At 41.3% G+C, this 20,427-nt stretch overlaps 1 protein-coding gene across 3 annotated transcripts; it reads right to left on the bottom strand.

The window, feature by feature from the left end:
* Nucleotides 1-100: 100 nt before the first annotated feature.
* Nucleotides 101-19,790, bottom strand: glcci1b (glucocorticoid induced 1b). Of its 3 annotated transcripts, none has more exons than XM_079694304.1 (9): nucleotides 19,314-19,790; nucleotides 18,796-19,175; nucleotides 14,142-14,290; nucleotides 8,865-8,954; nucleotides 6,973-7,098; nucleotides 5,948-6,085; nucleotides 4,074-4,263; nucleotides 2,510-2,630; nucleotides 101-2,342 (listed from the first exon to the last, which is right to left on the bottom strand). In XM_079694304.1, exons 2-9 carry the CDS (start codon nucleotides 19,109-19,111, stop codon nucleotides 2,009-2,011), a joined length of 1,464 nt encoding a protein of 487 aa, XP_079550430.1. In that variant the 5' UTR covers nucleotides 19,112-19,175; nucleotides 19,314-19,790; the 3' UTR covers nucleotides 101-2,008. The 3 variants fall into 3 exon arrangements, with proteins under 3 accessions (XP_079550430.1, XP_079550431.1, XP_079550432.1); XM_079694305.1 differs by having other exon boundaries at nucleotides 6,973-7,095; XM_079694306.1 differs by having other exon boundaries at nucleotides 14,142-14,287.
* Nucleotides 19,791-20,427: the final 637 nt, after the last annotated feature.

Raw genomic sequence — 20,427 nt, 5'->3', positions numbered from 1 at the left:
ACTCCTACTTAAATGCCATGCTTTGAAATACTGATTCTAATTGTTGATGTGTCTGTTTTTGCTAAGGCCTTTAAAAAGATGACATACCAATGCAAAAAGAGACTTTTTTTGGTTTTCTTTATTGAAAAACACACACACACGATCTACATAAAAATGCATTGTACACAAGAGAACTGAGTCATCGTTGCTAAACATGGCAACCATTTCAACTGCACTGCACAATGAGCGTGTGAATCAAATCAGAAAGAGTAAGATTGAAACTCTTCAAGCTGCAAGCAGAGGAGAGGATTTCAACATACTTTGTGCGGAACGTGTTGCATTCTGTTCAAATGTGTGTTTTGGTGAGCGAAGGGCCGACGTTTTGGAATGAAACATTTACAATTGTATCACTCCCATTCAAGTTCATCTGGTCTAAAATAGTCATGCTATTTTAAATAGTTGAGCATGGGCTGGTGATAAAGCTTAAGGTAACGTAAGGGCACATCTGGCTGGATCTGTATCTTGAGTCAAACTGTGTAACTGTTACACAACAATTGTAAGTGTAGCTTTACTACAAACAAAAATCAATTGCACACTAAAGGTCTGATTTTTTTAACTTATAAAATAGTCTTAAATAAAAAATAGTGATTATCATTTCACTTCCAAGTAAGTGCTAAGGCTTCAATGATTATCGCGTTTGTTTAAAACACTTAGAACCAGTGTTTATATGTAGCTAAAATGTTTGTAAACAAAACAAAATGCACATAAACATTCTGCTTCTGGCACAGACATTGTGCCTGTTGTGTCCCAAAGCCAAGACACTCCTGTCTTGGCTTTGCAATTTGCTTTGGTACTTATTTAACTAAGGGGATAATCAGATGACATAACTGTCACCTTCTCAGTTTGGGAGGGTGTAGCTTATGCAGCTAGCTCTGCTAACTCAAGTCCTCAAGGTTGACCTATGCAACAGCGTCTCTGGAATGTGTCGTAGCACCTGGAACTCTAACCTGAACAAGATAACGCAAAAGTCCTCGGTCACAAGGTGTGACACCAATTGGTTGATTCAGTCTCTAATTATCTCCCCCTCCAGTGAAAACACTCAACATTTCTGGAAAAAGACTGGAATGTCTTCAGAAGGTCATACACACCGGGGAAAGGCAACATAGTCCAAGCAAATACATTCCACATGACCAGAGTTATTATTCTGTGTAATGTGGGGCAATAAAACAAGGCAATGGGGGGGTTGTGTGCTTTGTGATTGGTTATTTGGTCAGTGAGAAACGGCTGATATTTTGTGTTGAGCTCATTAATAGTGAGCAGACCAGAAAAGCAGATCTCGGCCTGTCGGCCTGCTGGGTGCAACGCTGAAGCAACTGCTGCTTTCACTAAGACATTGTGCTACAAATACTTTAACATAAACAAACAGGCCATGGCCTGTATAATTCTGAGCCATGTCTTAACAAGTGCAAACATTGTAGTTAATGTGGGGTGATGTACTCTGACTGCAAGGCATCCTGATATACTAAATACATGAATCGTGCATTAACCACCCTTTCAAAAAGCTCACATATATGTGCTTAAGATTATCTTGCTAGCTAACAGTAGTAGAATTTCTCTGATACTTCATAGCGGTCTGTTGTGATGGTTGAACATTTTTCTTTTTTTTGTAATTTAGTATTGAAAATATTGTCATCTGTCACAATTATTATAGCAGTAGTATTTTGTTTTGCAAGGAAGGCGTAGCTGTTTTTGTTATGGGTGTTTTGTCACAGTACAGAGCAGAAGGCTAGGTTAGTGATGGGTGAAAGGAGGCGGGGCCAAGGTCAGAACACTCGCTCACAACGACCAAACCATCGAGCCTGTGCAGCAGGATGCTGGTACCGTTATCCCACTTGGTGTTTGCCCTTTCTCGACCTGGATACTCCCTGCTGGCTAACGTTAATATAAGTGCAAGGTTTTTTTTTGTTTTTAGTTTTTGGATCCATACCACCTAACTATAGCAAGTGGTTTGGTTAGAGATACCTGAGAACTAGCTGGTGAGGACAAGCTGTGCTGAGCCATCTGTCCCTGCCTCTGTGTCGGGGCTCTGGCTCTCTGGGCCTGTGCTCGGGGCGCTGCTCCAGTCAGCCAAGGCCGCAAAGGTAGCTAGTGGTGCGCAGGGCAGAGCTGGGGTCACCTGAGGCCCTGGGCTGTCGTTGCCATGGAGACTGGGGGTGGCGGAGGAGCAGGACGATGGAGAGACGGGAGAGAAGAGGGAGGTGCAGAGGAGTTTGACAGGGCAGAAGGCCGACCCCCTGGGAATGAAGTTCACCTTGTTTTTGTCGGGGCACGAGAAGAGAGGGAAGCCTTTTGATTTGCCAGACCTAAAGACAAGAGCGTTTGGATTCAATACACCTGCCCTGATCCCTGCCACCCACAATGCTAATGGGCTAGTACAGTAAACTGTTCTCTTCTTTTGTTTGTCTTCCACACAGGGTGCATGAAAAAACACATGCAGATTGTAAAATGAAAAACAAGAAAAGATACTTACACCATCTCCTCGAACACTTTGATCTTCTCACAGCCCTCTGGAGGTTCCCGTTTGAACATGTAGCTGTTGTTAGGTTTGGGAGATGTGGCAAATTTGGGGAGAGGAGAACTGCACAGGCCGTCTGGAAATAAAGTAAAGAATATAACGTCAAGAAAAGGGATAATAAACTGATCAATATTGCAGCTGCAATCAACTTAGAGAAGGGCTGTGTATCACTTAAATATTTTACACAAGTTTCTAGACAGATACACAATCAATAGGGTTTTCATTAGCTTGCTTCATGGAATAAAGCGGTTCTTGTCTATAAAAACCCTCGGTAGTAAAGTAGGAGCAGTATTTCTTATTCGAAGTTGGGATATGGCTCTCATTACTGAGTGAAAGCCATCGAAAGACTCGCTCTAGTTTAGTAACGGGCATTGTCTGGTTGCCGTTGTATTTGCGCTTGCTGTGTCAGCCATATCTGTAGCTTCCTCTTGAATGCGTGATTACGATTTGGCATCCTGTCACTAACTTTTTACACGTTGGAGCCAAGAATAAATAACTATCAAAAAGATGACTCTGTAAGTCGTCACTTTTAGAAGCATGTCAGTATCAAAAGATACATAAGCAATAAAAAACTAAAACAAGTGCAAGTTAGCTCTGCATAGCCCAACAAAAGATATGTATTGCTTATACTGTATGTCTTAAGAGCACTGCCTTGATTAAATAGCACTCTGATAACATTGTCAGAGTCATGTTTGACAGTAAAACAAACAAGGTTGCACACTTCCCACGACATTTAAAAAGACTTTGTTGTGTAAACTAGTTCCCCTCTAAAGCTGCATGCAGGGCCGGCCCTGACCAATTTGCTGCCCTAGGCAAGATTTTAGCTGATTTTACAAATCACTCCCCTTTCAAACTGTATTCTTGTTTATTAATAACAATCTTTTTTTACTGTCATAAAGTATTTTATACCTGTTTTTCATTTATTCTCTTATTTTTTTATAACTATAATGATCATATAAAGGTGTGCCTTTACCTCACTGAGCTGAGGTTATCAGAGCCTCTCAGCCTTTCAGGAGAGAGCTCTCTAAAGCTCTCCCCCCCCCCGCGGCCGCTTACACAGTCAATTCCAATGTTAATAAAAGCACACAGAAGCTGTATACGTTTTTTGGGAGTTTGATTTATTTTAAATTAACACGAATACAAAATTAAAAACCTATAATTGCACACTAAATCCATTATTTCAAAAAAAGAACTATTTCACATGAACCTCTGGTTTTTACTGTGGCTGGGGCAGTTCAACTTGATTGGGGGGGGGTGCATCATAGTTTATGGGCCCTGTACGCAATATAGGCACAGTTCTGTTAGTATAAGATAATAAGATGTACTTTGTTGATCCAAAATCGGGAAATTGTGTTGTTATGTAAAAAAAAAAAAAACATTTAAATGTCTAATTTTTCTTCTTCTTTTTTTTCTCCCCAATTTTCGGCACCCCCGATGGGTTGATGCGCCCTTAGCATTTGCCTATACTGCCTATGCCAAGGGCCGGCCCTGGCTGCATGTATGAAACAAAAAGGCCCACCTTTGTCCATTTCCTCTGCAGAGCAGGGGCTTCCATCAGGAGAGTGGGCCTGGTCGGAGCTGCAGGGGCGGGGTGAGGGGCTCGAGTCCCCGCTTGAAGGGGCCTGAGTGTCCGTGTCACGTGTGTCCCCGCTGCTTCTGTAGTGATGAGGAGGGAAGGGGGCGCGGCGGCCATCTACCACATCCATGGCCTGTGAGGTCAGAGTACAGGTGGTCAGAGCAGGTGGTGAGAGGTCACATCTGAGCATGCATTGATCCTAACATGTCAGAGTGACAGTACTTAGCGATTAGAGAGAACAGTAACTCAGAGTCAGACTCAATCAGCTTCAACAGGCAACGTGTCCTTGAAATCTGTTTAAGCGTTCCGGTGCAATTCCTGCTCAGTCACTGGATGATGTCAGTCTGGGTTAAGAGCATCAGCTATAATGTCTGGAACTAAAAAGCCTATAGTGTGTTTGTCTGTTTGTTTAAAGGGGCAATGGAGAAGCAAACACGACAGCAGATGGTTGTTCTTGACAGTAATTGAACAGTGTGATGTGCAGAGTTCTGCTCTGGCAAAATGCTCTCGAATGGCAGAGCAGGAAAGACAAATGGCTTGGTGCACAGCAGGCTGTAAATCTGTGCTGGTGTGTTATTTAAACTGTTTGTGTGCGCGCGTGTCTGTGCCTTTCTAACAGGGGAGTTTTACAGACCTGCCAAGGTTCACTACTCCACATCAGACAGGATTTACGGATGTCCTCGCCTCTAAGAGGTTTAATTCAGTGTGAAGGAGAATATATGTGTCTTACAGTCAGACCGTATGGTGCACAATGCCACATGGGACTTTACAGGACTGCCTTTACGTGCAATAGCTTTTAAGCATAGGCTAAAAGAGTTATTTTGAGCATATTCATGTATAAGAGTTATGTTTGCCTGGTTTTGAGAGAAACACTTTCTCTCAGGTTTCTTAAGTCATTACAATTGAAATAAAAAGCCTGTTCCAGTGTTTAAAAAAAAACCATTACTAACATAATCAAATATTTTACAGATTCAGAGTTTCAATGACTGTTGACCGGTTTAAAGAGCATCACACAACATCCGAGTCATGAAGCCTTGCATCAATTGACGCATGCAGGACATTGGACGCACTATAGAGAGAAATAAAAAGGGACAAAAGCCATGTGTTGATCCAGGCAGATCATTTGATGAGAATGATGCTTTACTGGAGAGATGCACACACCCCTCAATGTGACTTCTAAACTAAGATAAATAGAAATAAAAAACTTAAATCAGTATTTTTTATTTTGTGTTAAATTATGTGTCAATTTCCCTACTAGTCGGCCTGATAACTTAGGACAGATAAACTGTGTAGGCCATATTTGTAGCCGATTTTAATTTGGCTGCATTGATTCTGTTTCATTATTACATTTGCAGCTATTATGCTGTTCTATTCACCGACACAGAAATACTTTTGCTGTCCGACATTCGTACTCAGAATTCCAACTATGAAGCTGCCTTAAACAAGTTTCCCCAACTTGGCTGCTCTTTTCTAAAGTCTGTAGGATGTCCCATGAATCTGAGACTCAACCCAACTGGGACCAAAGATAAGCAAAGACTTAGCTTGAAATGGAAACATTGGCTAGTGTCAAGTGAGTTGTAAAAACTAATCTCACACAATTGTAGTTCAATAAGCACTTTGAATACAGTTAAAAATCAGCTGGAGCCATGGCTGCTGTGTGTGTGTGTGTGTGTGTGTGTGTGTGTGTGTGTGTGTGTGTGTGTGTGTGTGTGTGTGTGTGTGTGTGTGTGTGTGTGTGTGTGTGTGTGTGTGTGTGTGTGTGTGTGTGTGTGTGTGTGTGTGTGTGTGTGTGTGTGTGTGTGTGTGTGTCTCCCTACCTGTATGCCCTGCTCCCAGTCCTCTCTGATGAACACATTCTCCAGCTCGTGGCTGATGCCCTCCACACTGCTCGGCACCCTGCATATGAGGGACCTTGGCACAGGGATTGTTGACAGGGCTGATGACGTTCCTTTATACTGGGAAGACACAAACATATGAAATATTAGGATATCAATGAATAACCTTAAAAATAGAACAATTATCTTTCGTCACAACTTCTCACTTAGATGGAAAATGACAAAAGCTAAAGAATCCTCTCACAGTTCAAATCGATTGTTCAATGATATGTATTAAACGGAATGTGTGTTTCACTTTGGCTCGGTGACACCAATGTGGGCTTGTGGTGTTGCTGATCTCCTTTATGAGACATTCACCGGATGGAGCCGTTCAGTTTGAAATGGATTAAATATTGTATGAAATAAATACATTGTTGTAATCTACCACATGTGGGTATATGAGGCAACGCATATCAATACTTTTCCCACAGAGGTTGATTTGTCCTGTTGCTGGGCTTCTGTTAATGAATGAAGTGCAAACAAGCCGAGGGCAGGACATGCCCGGACACATTCCCTCTCCTCTCATTAACAAAACCTCCTGAGTCATACGCAGTGCAGAATACAACACCACAGACTGGTGTTTTGATCCAATACAGACGTACAGACTAGACACAAGTCGAAAATACCTGCACCTTTTTTCTCAAATAGGGACTACTTAGTCATAGCATGCTGATACTACTAAACTTAAACTAATGCAGTAAATAGAAAATGTGCTTTACATTTCATTCCATTAAACGTGTAATGTGAGAGGCACCTTGCTTAACCCTGGTATGTTAATATATAGATTTATCTTATCCTTAGCAGCTGAGATATGGTTTGGTCTCCATCCGTTTCATTCATATGTTTACCTTATCACATATCAGCTGTCAGGGTTTACCTTGGACCACCAAAGTCAGGGTTCATTTATGTTCTCACCTGAAAAGAGCATGGCAGCAGTGACTGTGTGTGACCTGGTATGAATAGCTCACCTGTGATGGGCAGGTAGTGCCATGTTGCGCCTGCTGCTGCAGCTGCAGAGAGCTCTGCTCCCGGTCTTTGCTCTGACGGCTGACCTGCTTGCTGCGCTGCAATTGCAGTCTCAGTTTAGCAATCTGCTGAAGGACAAGTAAGATCACATCAGAAAATTACAGATCACACCTGTCCTGTCAAGCTCATATTTCAGTAACCAGGGGAATTAGAACTTTTCCCAACAGAGAAGGTGGTAAGTACATTTGCTTCCATTTTGGGTCGCAAACTGTTATTTTCCTAATTAATCTACAATTGGAAAGAGTCACAATTAACTAAATGCCAAAGCTATGTGGGGATTTTGTTTGACCATCAGTTTAATTAATAATATAAAAATAAACTACAATTTTAAGACAAAGATTAAAAAAAACTTGCAAATCCTCACATTTGAGAAGCTGGAACTATCAGAAGTTGAATTTATACGTTTTATCAGTTATCAAAATAGTTGCTGATTAATTGTCCGTCGGTAAACGGATGTATTAATGGACTAAAAGCAGCTCTAATCCCATGTGTTGGCCTAAACATTGTTTTATTGAGGTTCCTCCTTATTGCAGCATTTCTGGTGATGCAAGAACTTAGGTCAATGGGTGTTTCTGGCCCAGGATCAGCCTCAAAACAGGATACCATTTGTGAGCCTAACAGTTGTACTATGCAGACAAAGGTGTGGTCTTCAATGCTGATCTTGTAATCCTGGCAACACAGTCAACAAAGAGACTTGCTCTTTTCACAGACGTCCTCCCACACATGTGATCGCAGAGGTTCAAGAGCTAGGATACAGTTCACTTCATTCATTGAGTGACCGCAGCGCTCGATAATGACAAGTCCAGGCAATCCCCATGTCATCTCAGAGGAAGAGAGAGAGCTTTTCCTGGCTGCGCTATGCTATTGATTGTACTGGCCAAGTCCCTGGGATCGTCTTTACATTTCTCTAGCTGGCCTAGTTTTAGTGTATGACGACATTTATACTTAAATTAGATTTATCCATTCTGAATTTAACAATCAGATTTGATGTGATCATTTGCCTCTGAGGGAATAGGTTTTGACTTCTTATGTAGCTGGATCTATTCATGCGTCTCTTTCTGTCTTGTGTACATCTAAACAATTCAGAATTGATTCACAGTAATGCCTTAACAATTAACCTTGGTCATAAAGCCAAGTTATTTAATGAAGGAAGTCCTGGGGGCTGATCTTTAGAATTAAGTGGATTTTTAAATGTGTTTTTTTAAGTTCTGGTCAATACTAACAAGCTAAGATATCTGATCAACCGTGAATATTTTAGAACTAAATATTGATCACTAACAGATTAGAAAAACAGTGAAATAGCATAGTGTTGCACAGTGATGTGTAAGGCTTTAAAGTAACATGAGTTCCCATGACGAAGTTCCTTCACTGTAAGTTAGAGCAGGAACCATATGGCCCTCGAGAGGAGCTCCTACACTGTGGCTCAAAGACAAGCGGCCATAATGAGATGCAAGAGTTTCAGTTGAATGGGAAGCGGAGGGGAGAAGGAGGTTACATTTAGACTGTGGCCTGGACAGAGACCTAATAGCTCCATGTGGTCGGGCTGGTTGGCCACTAAGCCATGCAGAGAGACAGGAGTGGAAACCAAGCTTAAGGAGAATCATATTTAGGCTGACCTCAGACACTGACAAATAAAACACATTTTGAATAAATGGAATGAACCACAAAGATGACAAAAACGTGCTCTTTGAACCGAGTGTTTGGAGCAAGTGTGCTCTAGCTTAGTGTCAGACGGTTTACACACTACTCCACTGTGTACATCCTCCATCTGTGGGGCTGTGGTCAGGAGCAGCTGTGACTTTGGGTGAAGCGAGGTTAAGGCTGGTGAATCTACCTCTTTCAGGTGGTCCGCGCTGCCCCAGGAGGCTGACCGCTGGTGAGGACTTCCCTGTTCTGCTCCCTCATCAACCCACAGACCCGGAGTCTGAAAACACATAAATACACATTATCACTAAACCGCATGCTACACAACTCAATTTCATTTCCTCCAACACAGACACAGCTCCTCTGATACTGTACATGCTCCACGTGAACTGTAGGACCCTGTGGCCACCAAGAAGCATATCTTATGTTGCACATGCTCACAAAGATAAGTATCTCCTTGAAAGGCTAGGATTAACTAACCTGCAGTTTGTGAGATGTGTTTGCATGGCATGGTGGCCTAATGTTTACAGAGATCAGAAAACACAAGGTCACAATGGAGTCCTTGTTGAGTCTTGGTGCATGTGCCCATTACAAATGTTGTGTTATGAAATGTCTTTATATGTACATGGTTGTCATGAATGTGTTTGCACAATGAAATACAGTTAGGATCAGTGATATATACACACACTAGTTTTTCGCTATGTCAATTCAGATATACTTAAAGTAAACAAAAGCTTAAAGACGTAAGACCTTTCTAAAAATACAGAGAAAGGTGTCGATGAACCAATAAGATGACCTCACTGTGTGCCTCAGGGTGTGAGCATCCACCAAATTCCTTAAACCATTTGGCTAAACAGTTGAGAAAGATGTGGTTGAAAGCAGAAAGGAGTGCCGTGTGCTCAAAGTAAAGCTGGAGTCTGGAAACAATGACATTGAGGAAAACAGTCATGAGATACTCTCCCTCGGGAAACAACTCAATTAAAATAGGAAAAACAAAAGTCATAGCATTTTTGATTGCTTCCATTAGTAACCCCGGTAAAGAGAAATACATCAGGGCCTGGATATAAAAACAATGTCTTTATGTAAGGACTAAACCAAGAAACCCAGGTTAACCTTGTTACAGTACAAGGACTTCTCTATTAGCTGCTGCTGGTCTCCAACTGTTCACCTTAAGTAAGTCTATAAATAAGTTTGAACTATTTAGCCTATACACACACAACTGATTTGGCAGATTATGTACAGCACAATGTTAGGTTTAGCCTAAATAAACAAGTCTACAGAGACATTTTGTGTCATCCCCACCAAGGAAAAGAACATCTGATATACAAACCATTCCCTTTCAGAGAACATACAGGCAGTTCTCTGACACTGTCTTTTAGACCTCTTCTGCATAAACAAGGAAACGGTTAAGTTATGTAAATATATGCAAAAACAGAAACAGACTGAGAATGCTTCATAGCCTGAAACCACATACTTCCCCCTGATTATGCATATCAACAGTTCCTCAAACAGAACCTCAAACATCTGACGTTTTATAGTCAGCACAGCTTACGAAACATCTGAAATGTCAGTGTCTTCACACTGCCTTCTGTCTGACCCCACACTAACAGAAAAACCTCTATGACTCTCCAACTAAGGCACAAACCTTGCCCTATGATATGGAATATCACACTGTGAATAATGAGGAACACCCGCGTGAAGCCGTTAGCGCTGGATAGCTTGCGCTGGTTTGCCCAGAAAAGGACAGCGGATGAAATGGGGGCTTGTGCTCTCATAAAAGAGCCCACTGTGCCTGGCCACGCTGTATGGCAGATGTGTAGCTAGCCTTTAGCATTAACATTTTGAGCATGGCCTATGCAGTGGCTTGTGCTGTTTGATGCCTCTGCCAGGCATTGACGGGATGGATGCTGCAGCTTAGTCTGTTCATTCAGAATGCAGAATGCTGCAAAAGGGCAGATGGGCTTTGTGGAGCTGTGGACTTTGCTGTTGAGGAAAAACTAAGTTCTCACAGATGTTCAATGACGTCAAATAGGGAATGCAACTTGCTACTTGTAACTCAATGAAATGTGAGACGCTTTCAATATGGGAGTAAACGAGGGCTGCAAAAACACTGGTAATAATAAAAAACATAGAATGAAAAGAAAAAAGAGCTCAAGGTAGTTATTCACAAGTGGAATGTTTCTTCACCTCCGAAAGTTGCTGTTTTTCAACGTCATAAGCCCTAACTCAAAGAAATCCTTTTTAACTTAACATATCGCAATAATGTGTGCTTAGTGTTAGTGGTGACCGCAGCTTTTAGTGCAAACAACTTAACAGCTAATGAGAACAAAGGAAGTGAGAATAATCCCTGCAACTAATTCCCTGGTTGTTAAATCAATTCCAAACACTTATTGTTTTAGACATAAGATTTTATACATGAATCCTTGCTTTTGTTTCAAGTCTTAAGAAAGCTATGCCGAGATGTCTCGGGCCATAGGTGTCAATATAAGGGCAACACTTTTCTTTAATATAGTGGATATTTCACTTTGCAATAAATGACTTATTTCCACCCAGATATAGAGAGTAAAACAAGACTGTTCAAATACTGCAGGTTATCTTAATTGACGCTCTTCTTCAACACCCACCTCTATTTGCCTCAGGGTCCTTTTAATCATGCTAGCTCTTTAACTTACAGTATGTCCCGAGATGTGTGCTGTGTAGACGTGTGCACCAGGTGTTGTTCCTGATAATGCACTCCCCTGCAGATACAACTGTTACCGTAGCCTGCAGCTTGCTTCCCATTAGGATTCCTCCTCAAAAGGTTACATGCAGGCAACATCCTCAAGAATCCAGTTCTGTTCCAAAGCAGGAAATAATGACTGGGCTACATCAGAATGACGCTGGAATTTGTGCTAGATTAGCTTAGAATGCATGCCGGGACATGAGAGCAGCCACTGCTATCATTTGATAGTGTTCAGAAGCCAAATGGGGTCTGGTGTCGTTCCATTATGAGGAGGATTAGCTGGTCGCTTTTTAATTAGCAAAAGGGGAATGAAAAAAACACCTGCATATATTTGAGCAACTTAGCAAGATGACAGGAAAATGCTGAAAACATTGTAGTACTTGTTTTCCTACTTGCAGTAAGATGCTTTCTGGCTCTATTCAGTCAACATGTGTGTATTCGACTAAGGTATAGTATAACGTTATCATGATGTGTTAATGTTTAATTTATTCAAGTTGACAGTAATTAGAAAGAGCAAAGCAATATATAATACATTCTTGAGAGGGACCTGTAAAACCTGCATTTGTGGCCACATGTGTTTGGCTCCGAAGTCCATAGCAGACATCTTCTCCTTTGATATTCCAGTCCTATAAAAGAGGCAGCTAAAGCAGATTTCCATTGGCGTGAAAAACTGTTTGTCTCTTTGTTTGGTTTTTCAGATTACAAATGCAGATAAATGATTTCCTCTCACGCATTTTCAGAACTCAAAATGGCTCTCTGTGGTCAGCTTGCCATCACCTGTAGTTTTTGTGTTGTGTTTAAAGTGCAATCTTTAACAAAAACCGCGAGGAGAGGCAAACTATTTGATCAGTCTGCCTTTGTCGGTTGTAGTTCTTTGAGGTCTGCGTGGTTTGTCGGGGCCCTAATCTTCATACAGACATTCTCTGTGTTCTGAAACCACAGGGCCTAGGGCACACAGACCTAGCCCGGAACAGTGATTAGCATATGTATGGGCCCTCTGCTCCTCAACTCCCACACAAAAGGCAGGCGAGCCGTGCAGCCACGAGGGCCAGGTGGTAAGCAGTGGGATTTCTTCTCGACTCAGCCGTGGCCTGGGGGACAGGTGCAAACAACTTCACCTCCATGCAAGGCTACATAACGGCTCAAAGGAGAGGCTGTCTTGAACTTGAGCAATGACCAACAAAAGAGGCCAGGGACCTTTTGTGAGCTGCTCTCTGCTGCTGCTGCTGCTGTCGTCGTCTTATAGAAAGAGTTTTGCCCAGGCATAGCTTTCTAACAGGAAGTGGTCTCTCAATATCCTTGGGGGAGTTTAATCGCACAAGGATTGTCAAGTGTGTCACACTCCCCCACATCATTACAACATGGCTAAATGTTTTCACATCTCATATTTCCACAGCTCTGACAGATATAAACCTCTTAAACTTTGTTTTCGTTCAGGTCCGCCTTCAATCAGGTCTTTGCTGATAGGCCTGGAAAAATATGTTCAAATGTCACAATGTGGCAAAAAAAAGGGGCTACAAAATCCCTGGCCAAATGTTGATTCTGCAATAACCTTTTTCAAGGCCTGATAATTATGGAATAGATTCTCCATACTTGTCCTGTGTTTGCAATACTGCACAGGAACCCTGTAATAAGAGGTATTTACTCTGCATGCATGCATGCCACTTCAAGAGATCTTGTAGGCCCTCACACCAATTCCTCAGCCAACACACAAAGACATGTGAGGCAGATGACGGGTTAAAAGGAATGAAGCCCATGTAAATTAGGCTTGTCGGGGCTTCATTCAGACACATGAAAGGCTTCTTTAAGCAAAGAGGGTGCAGCCCTTGTCATGATCATGCATAGTCAATATTCGTTCATGACAGAAACCCACCAGACACCAACACCCGTCAACAAGTGTACTTCTTAGAGAAAAACTACATTGAGGCAGTCAACAGGGCAAGATTAGTGAGCTGCTTTCCAGGAATACTGTGGCGATGTGAATTAGGAAAACCATGTCTATTCCTTATGAAGTATTAGCATTTATTAAAAGGTAGTACTTTGAGGACATTTCAGTTACTGCAAAGTCCACCAGATAATCAAAACCTTTGTCCACATTGTTTAAATACGTCTCCTTGACCTAGCACTGAAACAGAAACAAACAGTTACATTGAAGTCTTAACTGCCATTCTTTTTTAGTTAGAAATGAAAAGTGAATGTGGAATTTGGGGATTTACCAGACACTGTGGACAAGCTGTGAGCCATGTGGCCCTATTCAGATACGTTAAGGTATTCTCTTTCTGTCAAACTAAGATAATTCATTGCAAACCATATTTGGTAAAACACTTGAAACATGCTTTACTCAGTCAAAACCAAAATTACCATATGATGATTCACCAATCGTCGTGCATCAGTCATCACCTCAACAATTCAAAGATGACGGTGGTGATGGTGATGGTTCCATGATGACTACATGTGACCTTTTAGTGATGTAGTGCTTCTTCCCTTTGTCTGTGATTTCTTCAATCTGGAACCACGGACGCTGCAGTCACTTGGCACGCTCCTTAATATTAACATTATACATTTGCTATCCAAGGCTACAGCAGCTAAGACTCATGGATGCTACTGCTTAGAGGCACCCATGATAATCAGATAACATTTGAAAAAAGTTGAGGCTACTATGATACACCAGGATTATTACGTTATCTTTGGGAGTCCTATATTTCTATGTTTAATAGCATTAACATATAAAACATTTGTATGTACCTGTGTGGCTTTGTCTTTCATACAGGAGGGGTAGGGTCCGTGGGTGTCTCGAGGCCACTGGCCGGTGAGGTACGGCCCTGTGATGGCGTCCAGTGAAGATGTCCGCCTGATGGCACTGGAGCTTCGAACCTGTAACTTGGACCTTTCTGCTGTGAAAAGAACAAAGTGATGGGGTGAGACACAAGCACCCACGCAGGCATCAGCAACACCAAGAAAGACACACTCCCAGAGGCATCAACATACAGTGTGATCAATCTCTCAGTGCAAATAATTAGCCAAGGACTCGGGCTCATACAAGTATAATGGTTTACATTGTTGGCAGATAATCATGTTGAACCTGAAACAAAACACAATGACATCATCAAAGTCCTATTGACAAAATGTGTTTTTTGTACTTGGCCTAGATTCTTTGCCTGTGGTAAAGTTCTAGCACAAACGGGATTGTGTGTAAATGTTTAATTTGCAAAAATAGAAATATATTTCACAGAAAGAAATATTACAAAAATGAAGACGATATCTCCAAAAACCCAATAGAGTATAATCAACACATCACCTTGAATACTGCAATGTACAGTTAATAATGGAGATAAAACCGTATACTGCAAACTCTTCTTGTTCTCAAGGTGTGGACAATTGTTTCTAATCTCTTAAGTATTAGTTGAGGGCAAACACCATGTTTTGAGAGCTAAGGCCTGAAGGAAATGTAAATGGCTGAGCAGGAGCATCTGATGTTATGAGAGCAGTCTGCTGTGAGCCAGAACAGTTAACCACACACCACCCACATAAGAACTCATAAACAACCACACCACAATGCACATCAAACCTGCCTGCATCCACTCAACATTCCTGCAGTGACACGCACAAAAAAAACAAAAAGAGAGAAACAAAATACGCAATTCCAAAGGTTGAATAGCATGATAGTGCAGTAACAGTTGGATTAAATGCAATAGCCTCAATTACACTTTGTGTGATTCCCAGAAGCAAATGCTCCTTCATTTCCGTATCAAAGACAGACAAAAAAGAGATAGCGCCATGATTTTGAGGAAACATTGACTCCATTCCCTGTCTGAGTAGGTTTAAGCAGAGGCCCTTCCAACGTGAACACACAGACTAACACACACAGACTAAACTATCTACATGAGGCACCCCTCTCCTTGCAGTACTACATAGGCATCATTGTTGTTCTTTGTTCACAGAATACACGGGGCCTACCCACCCAAAGGTATTGCCTAAGTAAGCTTACTGGGCTACAGTAAAATTCCCTGAAGCATTGTAGACAAAGGAAGCAGGCTAAATGTCCATCAATATTGATACAGGCCAAGCCAGTGCTCTCAGAACCAGGACTGGGGTTATTTTCCATCGTCTCCCCACTTGCCAAAATAGAATAATCTTGTGATGAGAAAAAAGAAACAGTGAGAAAGAAGACATCAAAGCAGTCCATCATCTGATTTCAGGGGAACAGGAGTGGTGTTGTGTGACATTAAAAAGGAATACTTCTGGTTGCATTTGAATAAGAACTTTCCTTAGCCGGGCATTCAGCAAGCTGTGAAAGAGTCCCTGCCTTCAGAGGGGATAAACGGTAGTTTATTAACTGGAGAGCAGAGGCAAATGTGAAAACAAACATGTGGTCCAGATCAGTAAACCATAGCAGAATGGTTTCCTGTAGGTTTTCACAAGTCTGGTTGAAAGGAAAAATGTACAATAGTTTAACTTCATCTTGTGATCACAGTTGTAAAAAAAAAAAAAAAAAATCACGTTTGGTATCCCAGAAATGCTCAATGAAATTAGAGCAGGATTAAAGGATTTAGGGGTTTGCACTCTCAGGCAGCCCTTATATCATTTTAGTTTATCCATTAGCTAAACCTGGTAGGTCTTATATGCAACCTATATTTACATATGGAGATGGTCTTGGACATGTTTTAATTCAGTTGGCCCACCCTCAAGACAGTACAAACTTGGTGAGAAGAGCAGCAAGACGGAAGTCTAAACAATGAATACAGTGTCCCAGTATACTGATACTTAGGGCTGTGCAATTAATCGTATTATAATCTCGATTACGATTTTGGCTTGCAAAATAAAACGATTTTTTTTTTTTAATATTGTGTTTTCAGTTAAATTATACTTAAAGTTCAGGCTAATCAACTGTTAAAAACATACAACAAACTTATATCGTGATATCAATTATTGACCAAAATAATCGTGATTATGATTTTTGCCATAATCGAGCAGCCCTACTTAAACTACAGAAAGGACTAAAACGAGTTATTTGCCATGGTATTAATATTCATCATACTTTTTACTCTTAATATATAGAATACTGATACAAGTGGCATGATTATTGATTCTGTTCATATGTATGATACTGCGCGTTTATTTACAATGCCCTATCACTAAACTATGATTAGAGGACTGTCTTTTTAATTTGTAGCTGTAATACGAACATCGACTGCAATATGAATAATGATATTAATCTTTCCCATGAACTTATAAAGTTATGAGTTCAGCATCTGTCTCTCAGCTGTTCAGAATGTGGCTAGTGAGCATTGTTAGCAGTTATCAGTCAATGAGTCCAGTGGGTACCTCCCACAACAGGCTATGTATCTCAATGGGCGATGAGGTACATGCTATCAATGCCAACGATTTCAACTTTTACCACTGAGAAGAATCCGAAAACCTAGCATCAAGTTTGAGGTTCAACCAGTTGTTGTGCAGGGTTGGTTGATAAAACAACAGAAAACACAGCACATTTCCACATGTGGTCCTACTCTGCAGTTTGAATGTGTGACAATGAAGCAGGGCTGTTTCAGCACAGCTGGCACTTTGACAGAGAGCAGGACTATCATTGTTGGGACAGTGAATGATGACATGCTGGTGAACCTAAAAAGTCATGATATGGAATATTATACTAGGGGTATGCAAACAACATGTACAACAGCATGTCAATGATATATGTTTTGTATTAGCCATGTAGAAAAGCTTAAAAGAAAAGTTTCCTTTTTCTTGAATGTTGGCAAAAATCTCAATATGTTGTGTATGTAGGTCACTTTCTGGCGCTAACATTAATGATACTGCACGGCATTTTGGACCCACCAAATGGCAAGCATTATGTCTTTGGGTGGGTCCAAAATACTACAACGAATGATATATTACAAAGCGCAAATCCTCCAACTTCGTTTCCAAGCTGGCATGAAGTGATGAAAGATGTTAATGACTAAATCGTGTTTGCAATTTTTGAATGCTAGTAGCCACCAAACCCACACTGATATGATCATAGTCCTCATCAAAGGCCTCTCTTGCATGTTTGTACTGTGAGGACACGGCAATGAAGCTGGGTCAAGTCTCCATCATCACCACCACTAACATGAGACACTGGTCTGGGTGAGAGGTCGTCCTTTCAGAGGATTGAGGTATGCGTGGCATGCCACTGGGGTGGGAAATCAACACCAACCACTAGGCAAACACGGGTGAAATGTGTCGTGCCTGGTAGGTCTACCCACTCAGTTGTTATGGAATAGACTTCCTTTCCTGCCTTGCATGGTACACTGGTCAAGGTTGGAGGTCATCTCTTTCAAAGAACTGAGGAATGTGAAGCATGTCACAAACATACAATTCCAAATTAAACAATATCCTGTATGATACAAGAGGGCAGCACTTTTGGCAAAGAGGTAAGAGGGAGAAACATTTAAACATGACTAATGAAGCTTCGATCAAGCTGGTGCAATGTAGTTGTCTCGTGGTGTGTTGCAATATGGGACCTAAACTAACTAAGTACAGAACACTCTTGTGCCGAGTATATATCTGGTGCTTTTCATGGGAACTGGTGTGGAGTCCGACATGCCCACTCATGTTTTCAGTCCTAAAAAGGAATATCTTCTTATCTCAAAATACTGAAAAACAAGCTGTGTATTCTTTGATGAAGAAATGTAGTTCTGGCTTTCAAGAAGATACCGCTACCGGTCTGTAAATTAAGCTACAGCTTTAATATATGGCAAAAAAAGGCTGTCCCATAAAGGAGATTTAGTGGAAGACTGAATTGCAGATACAAGGCTGCCTGGACTCTCGTGTCCTTCTTGAGTTTGTCTCTATCCAAAAAGCAGCTAAGCATGACATGACACGACATAGCACAGACCTCTGTTATCCACGTGGAAGAGAACATGGTGAGGCTCAACAGATGTTCTGAATGTGCCATGAGTGCTCCATGCTGCATCAATGGCGTGAGGTCAAAAAAAGCAACACCTGACTTTTCACTCAGCGCTCTGACTACTGGGACTGACGTGGCCCCTTTATACAACTGAAAGCATGTCTTTCTGCCAATTCTCTCCTCCCCCTCTGTCCTGTCAAAAGTCCATGGGAAATAAGAGAGCCAAAAGTGCAATCTATTCTCTTTATGATTGTCAAATTGTGTAAGTGGATGATAGGCTGAATAGTTAATGGATCAACCTTCTGCAAATCAAGAGACTATCATGCTCCAGACTTACCCCTACAAATATAATAGTTTACCTTATTCTCTATTGAAATATTCTAATGAAAATTCAGATCGATATCTTCGTCACAGGAAAGTTACTATGACAAGTTATAACTTGCCAACAGCACATGGTGACATGGCATTTACTGGCCTTTGTAGGATAAAATAGCAAAAGAAAATAGATTTTACCTCTGGAAACCGGAGAGTCTGGGGGACATGAGGAGTCCTTATTTTCGGGGGACAGTCTTTGCTTAGCATTTGCACTTCCCGAAATGAGTGAGGGACTGGAAGGGGGACTGGAGCCTCGGCTGTTCGTGGTTCCACCATAAAGGGTCTGCGACCCCCGCGTGGGGCTGCTCGGACCCCCGCGCAGGAGCTGGTAGGGCACGGTGGCTCGGATGGGGTGCAAACGGCAGCTGCTGCTGTTGTTGTTGAAGGAGCCGGGGGAGCCCGCATTGCTGCGTCTTACCCTCGGCTGCTGGAGCGAGTTGCTGGGGGCTGACATCCTTCGAAACTGGCTGTAATTCCTATCACAGGAAGAAAGACGTACTGCCAAAGTTGCTGCTTCTCTGGAGGAGGAGGTGGTGGTGGGGGAACGGTAAGATAAACATTAGCTAGTTAGCAAAAAAAAAACGTTAGCTTCCTTTTTTTAAGTCAACTCATGCGCTCAAAAGGACAAAAACTCGTAATTGTTGGTGATAACTTACCTGTAAGATACTAACACATGACGATGTAAGCTCTAACAACTACAATAGTAACTTTAAAAGTTGTTTATGATACTTATTGAGACGTTTAATTCTTGTTTTCAAGCTCTCTTCCTCATCATGTCCACTCACTAAATGACAGTTGTTACGGCCAGACTACTGGCTGTTGCCTGTGGGCGGGCTACGCTACTCATTTCTGAGCTTCTCATTGGATAGTGACGATGTACAGTAACTTCGCTGATTGGTGCCAGTATGTCTATGGATCGTACTTTCATCCAATCAGGTAAGAAATGTCTTACTAGTATGGAAAGTTTTTTTTGTTAAGGAGATTGAGATGTGAAAGATATCCTTTAATTTTACTCTTTACCATTGCACCAGTGTATTTATTTTTTTACAAAGTACAGAAACGGCCTTATTTGAGACGTATTTTGTTGCTCGTCATTGTAAAAAATACAGTTGAGGATGCCTATTGTATATGATCTGTACCTTTTAATCATAATTACAATATACTTATTCAGCAGACAGTATTACAAATGTAAATGTTCAAATTATTTTGTTTTCTATTGAACACTATTAACTTCAGTGATTCACACTATATATGATAAATAAATATATGAATGATAAACATGTATTTATTACAGCATTGTATACAGTTTACAGACATTGTTTGACCTGTAGAATCCATGCTGTACAATGTTCTTTCATAACTACTTATATATGTATTTGCTTATCTTTGATAAGCCTGTGTAAGCTTGATCAAACAAGACCACCAAGGTTGATTTTAATTATATTGAGAATGTTGATCAACTTTGTTTTTTAAGGTCAAGAGTGAATTTCATTGTAATATCATCCAATATGGAGCATTTTTTCCACATACGCCACCTGCTGAGAAACATAATGATGAGACTTAAGAATCTGCAACATCTACTAATGAACCTTGAGGTAAGATTGCGTTGATACAAGCTGTTCAAACTCAAGAATGAATTTTCAATCTAATAAGGAGATGTATTACTTGCCTAGTTCCGAGGTCCAAAATCTATTGTTATTCAATGCTGTTCTTCCTTCTGCCTGCACTGGTCTGTGATTCTGTGGGAGTTCCCATGGGAGAATAAGGTGA

The sequence above is a fragment of the Notothenia rossii genome, assembly GCF_949606895.1.
Source record: "Notothenia rossii genome assembly, chromosome: 7".
Classification (NCBI taxonomy): domain Eukaryota; kingdom Metazoa; phylum Chordata; class Actinopteri; order Perciformes; family Nototheniidae; genus Notothenia; species Notothenia rossii.
Note: the sequence above shows the minus strand (reverse complement) of the source record. Positions and strands in the feature narration are given on the sequence as shown.

Coding starts and splice junctions, on each gene's coding strand:
- glcci1b (XM_079694304.1), bottom strand. CDS start 19,111: ATGTCAGCCCCCAGCAACTCGCTCCAGCAGCCGAGGGTAAGACGCAGC. Junction 14,291..18,795: donor AGACTCTCCGGTTTCCAGAG/GTAAAATCTATT, acceptor TTCTTTTCACAG/CAGAAAGGTCCAAGTTACAG. Junction 6,086..6,972: donor GCACTACCTGCCCATCACAG/GTGAGCTATTCA, acceptor GTGTCTTCCCAG/TATAAAGGAACGTCATCAGC.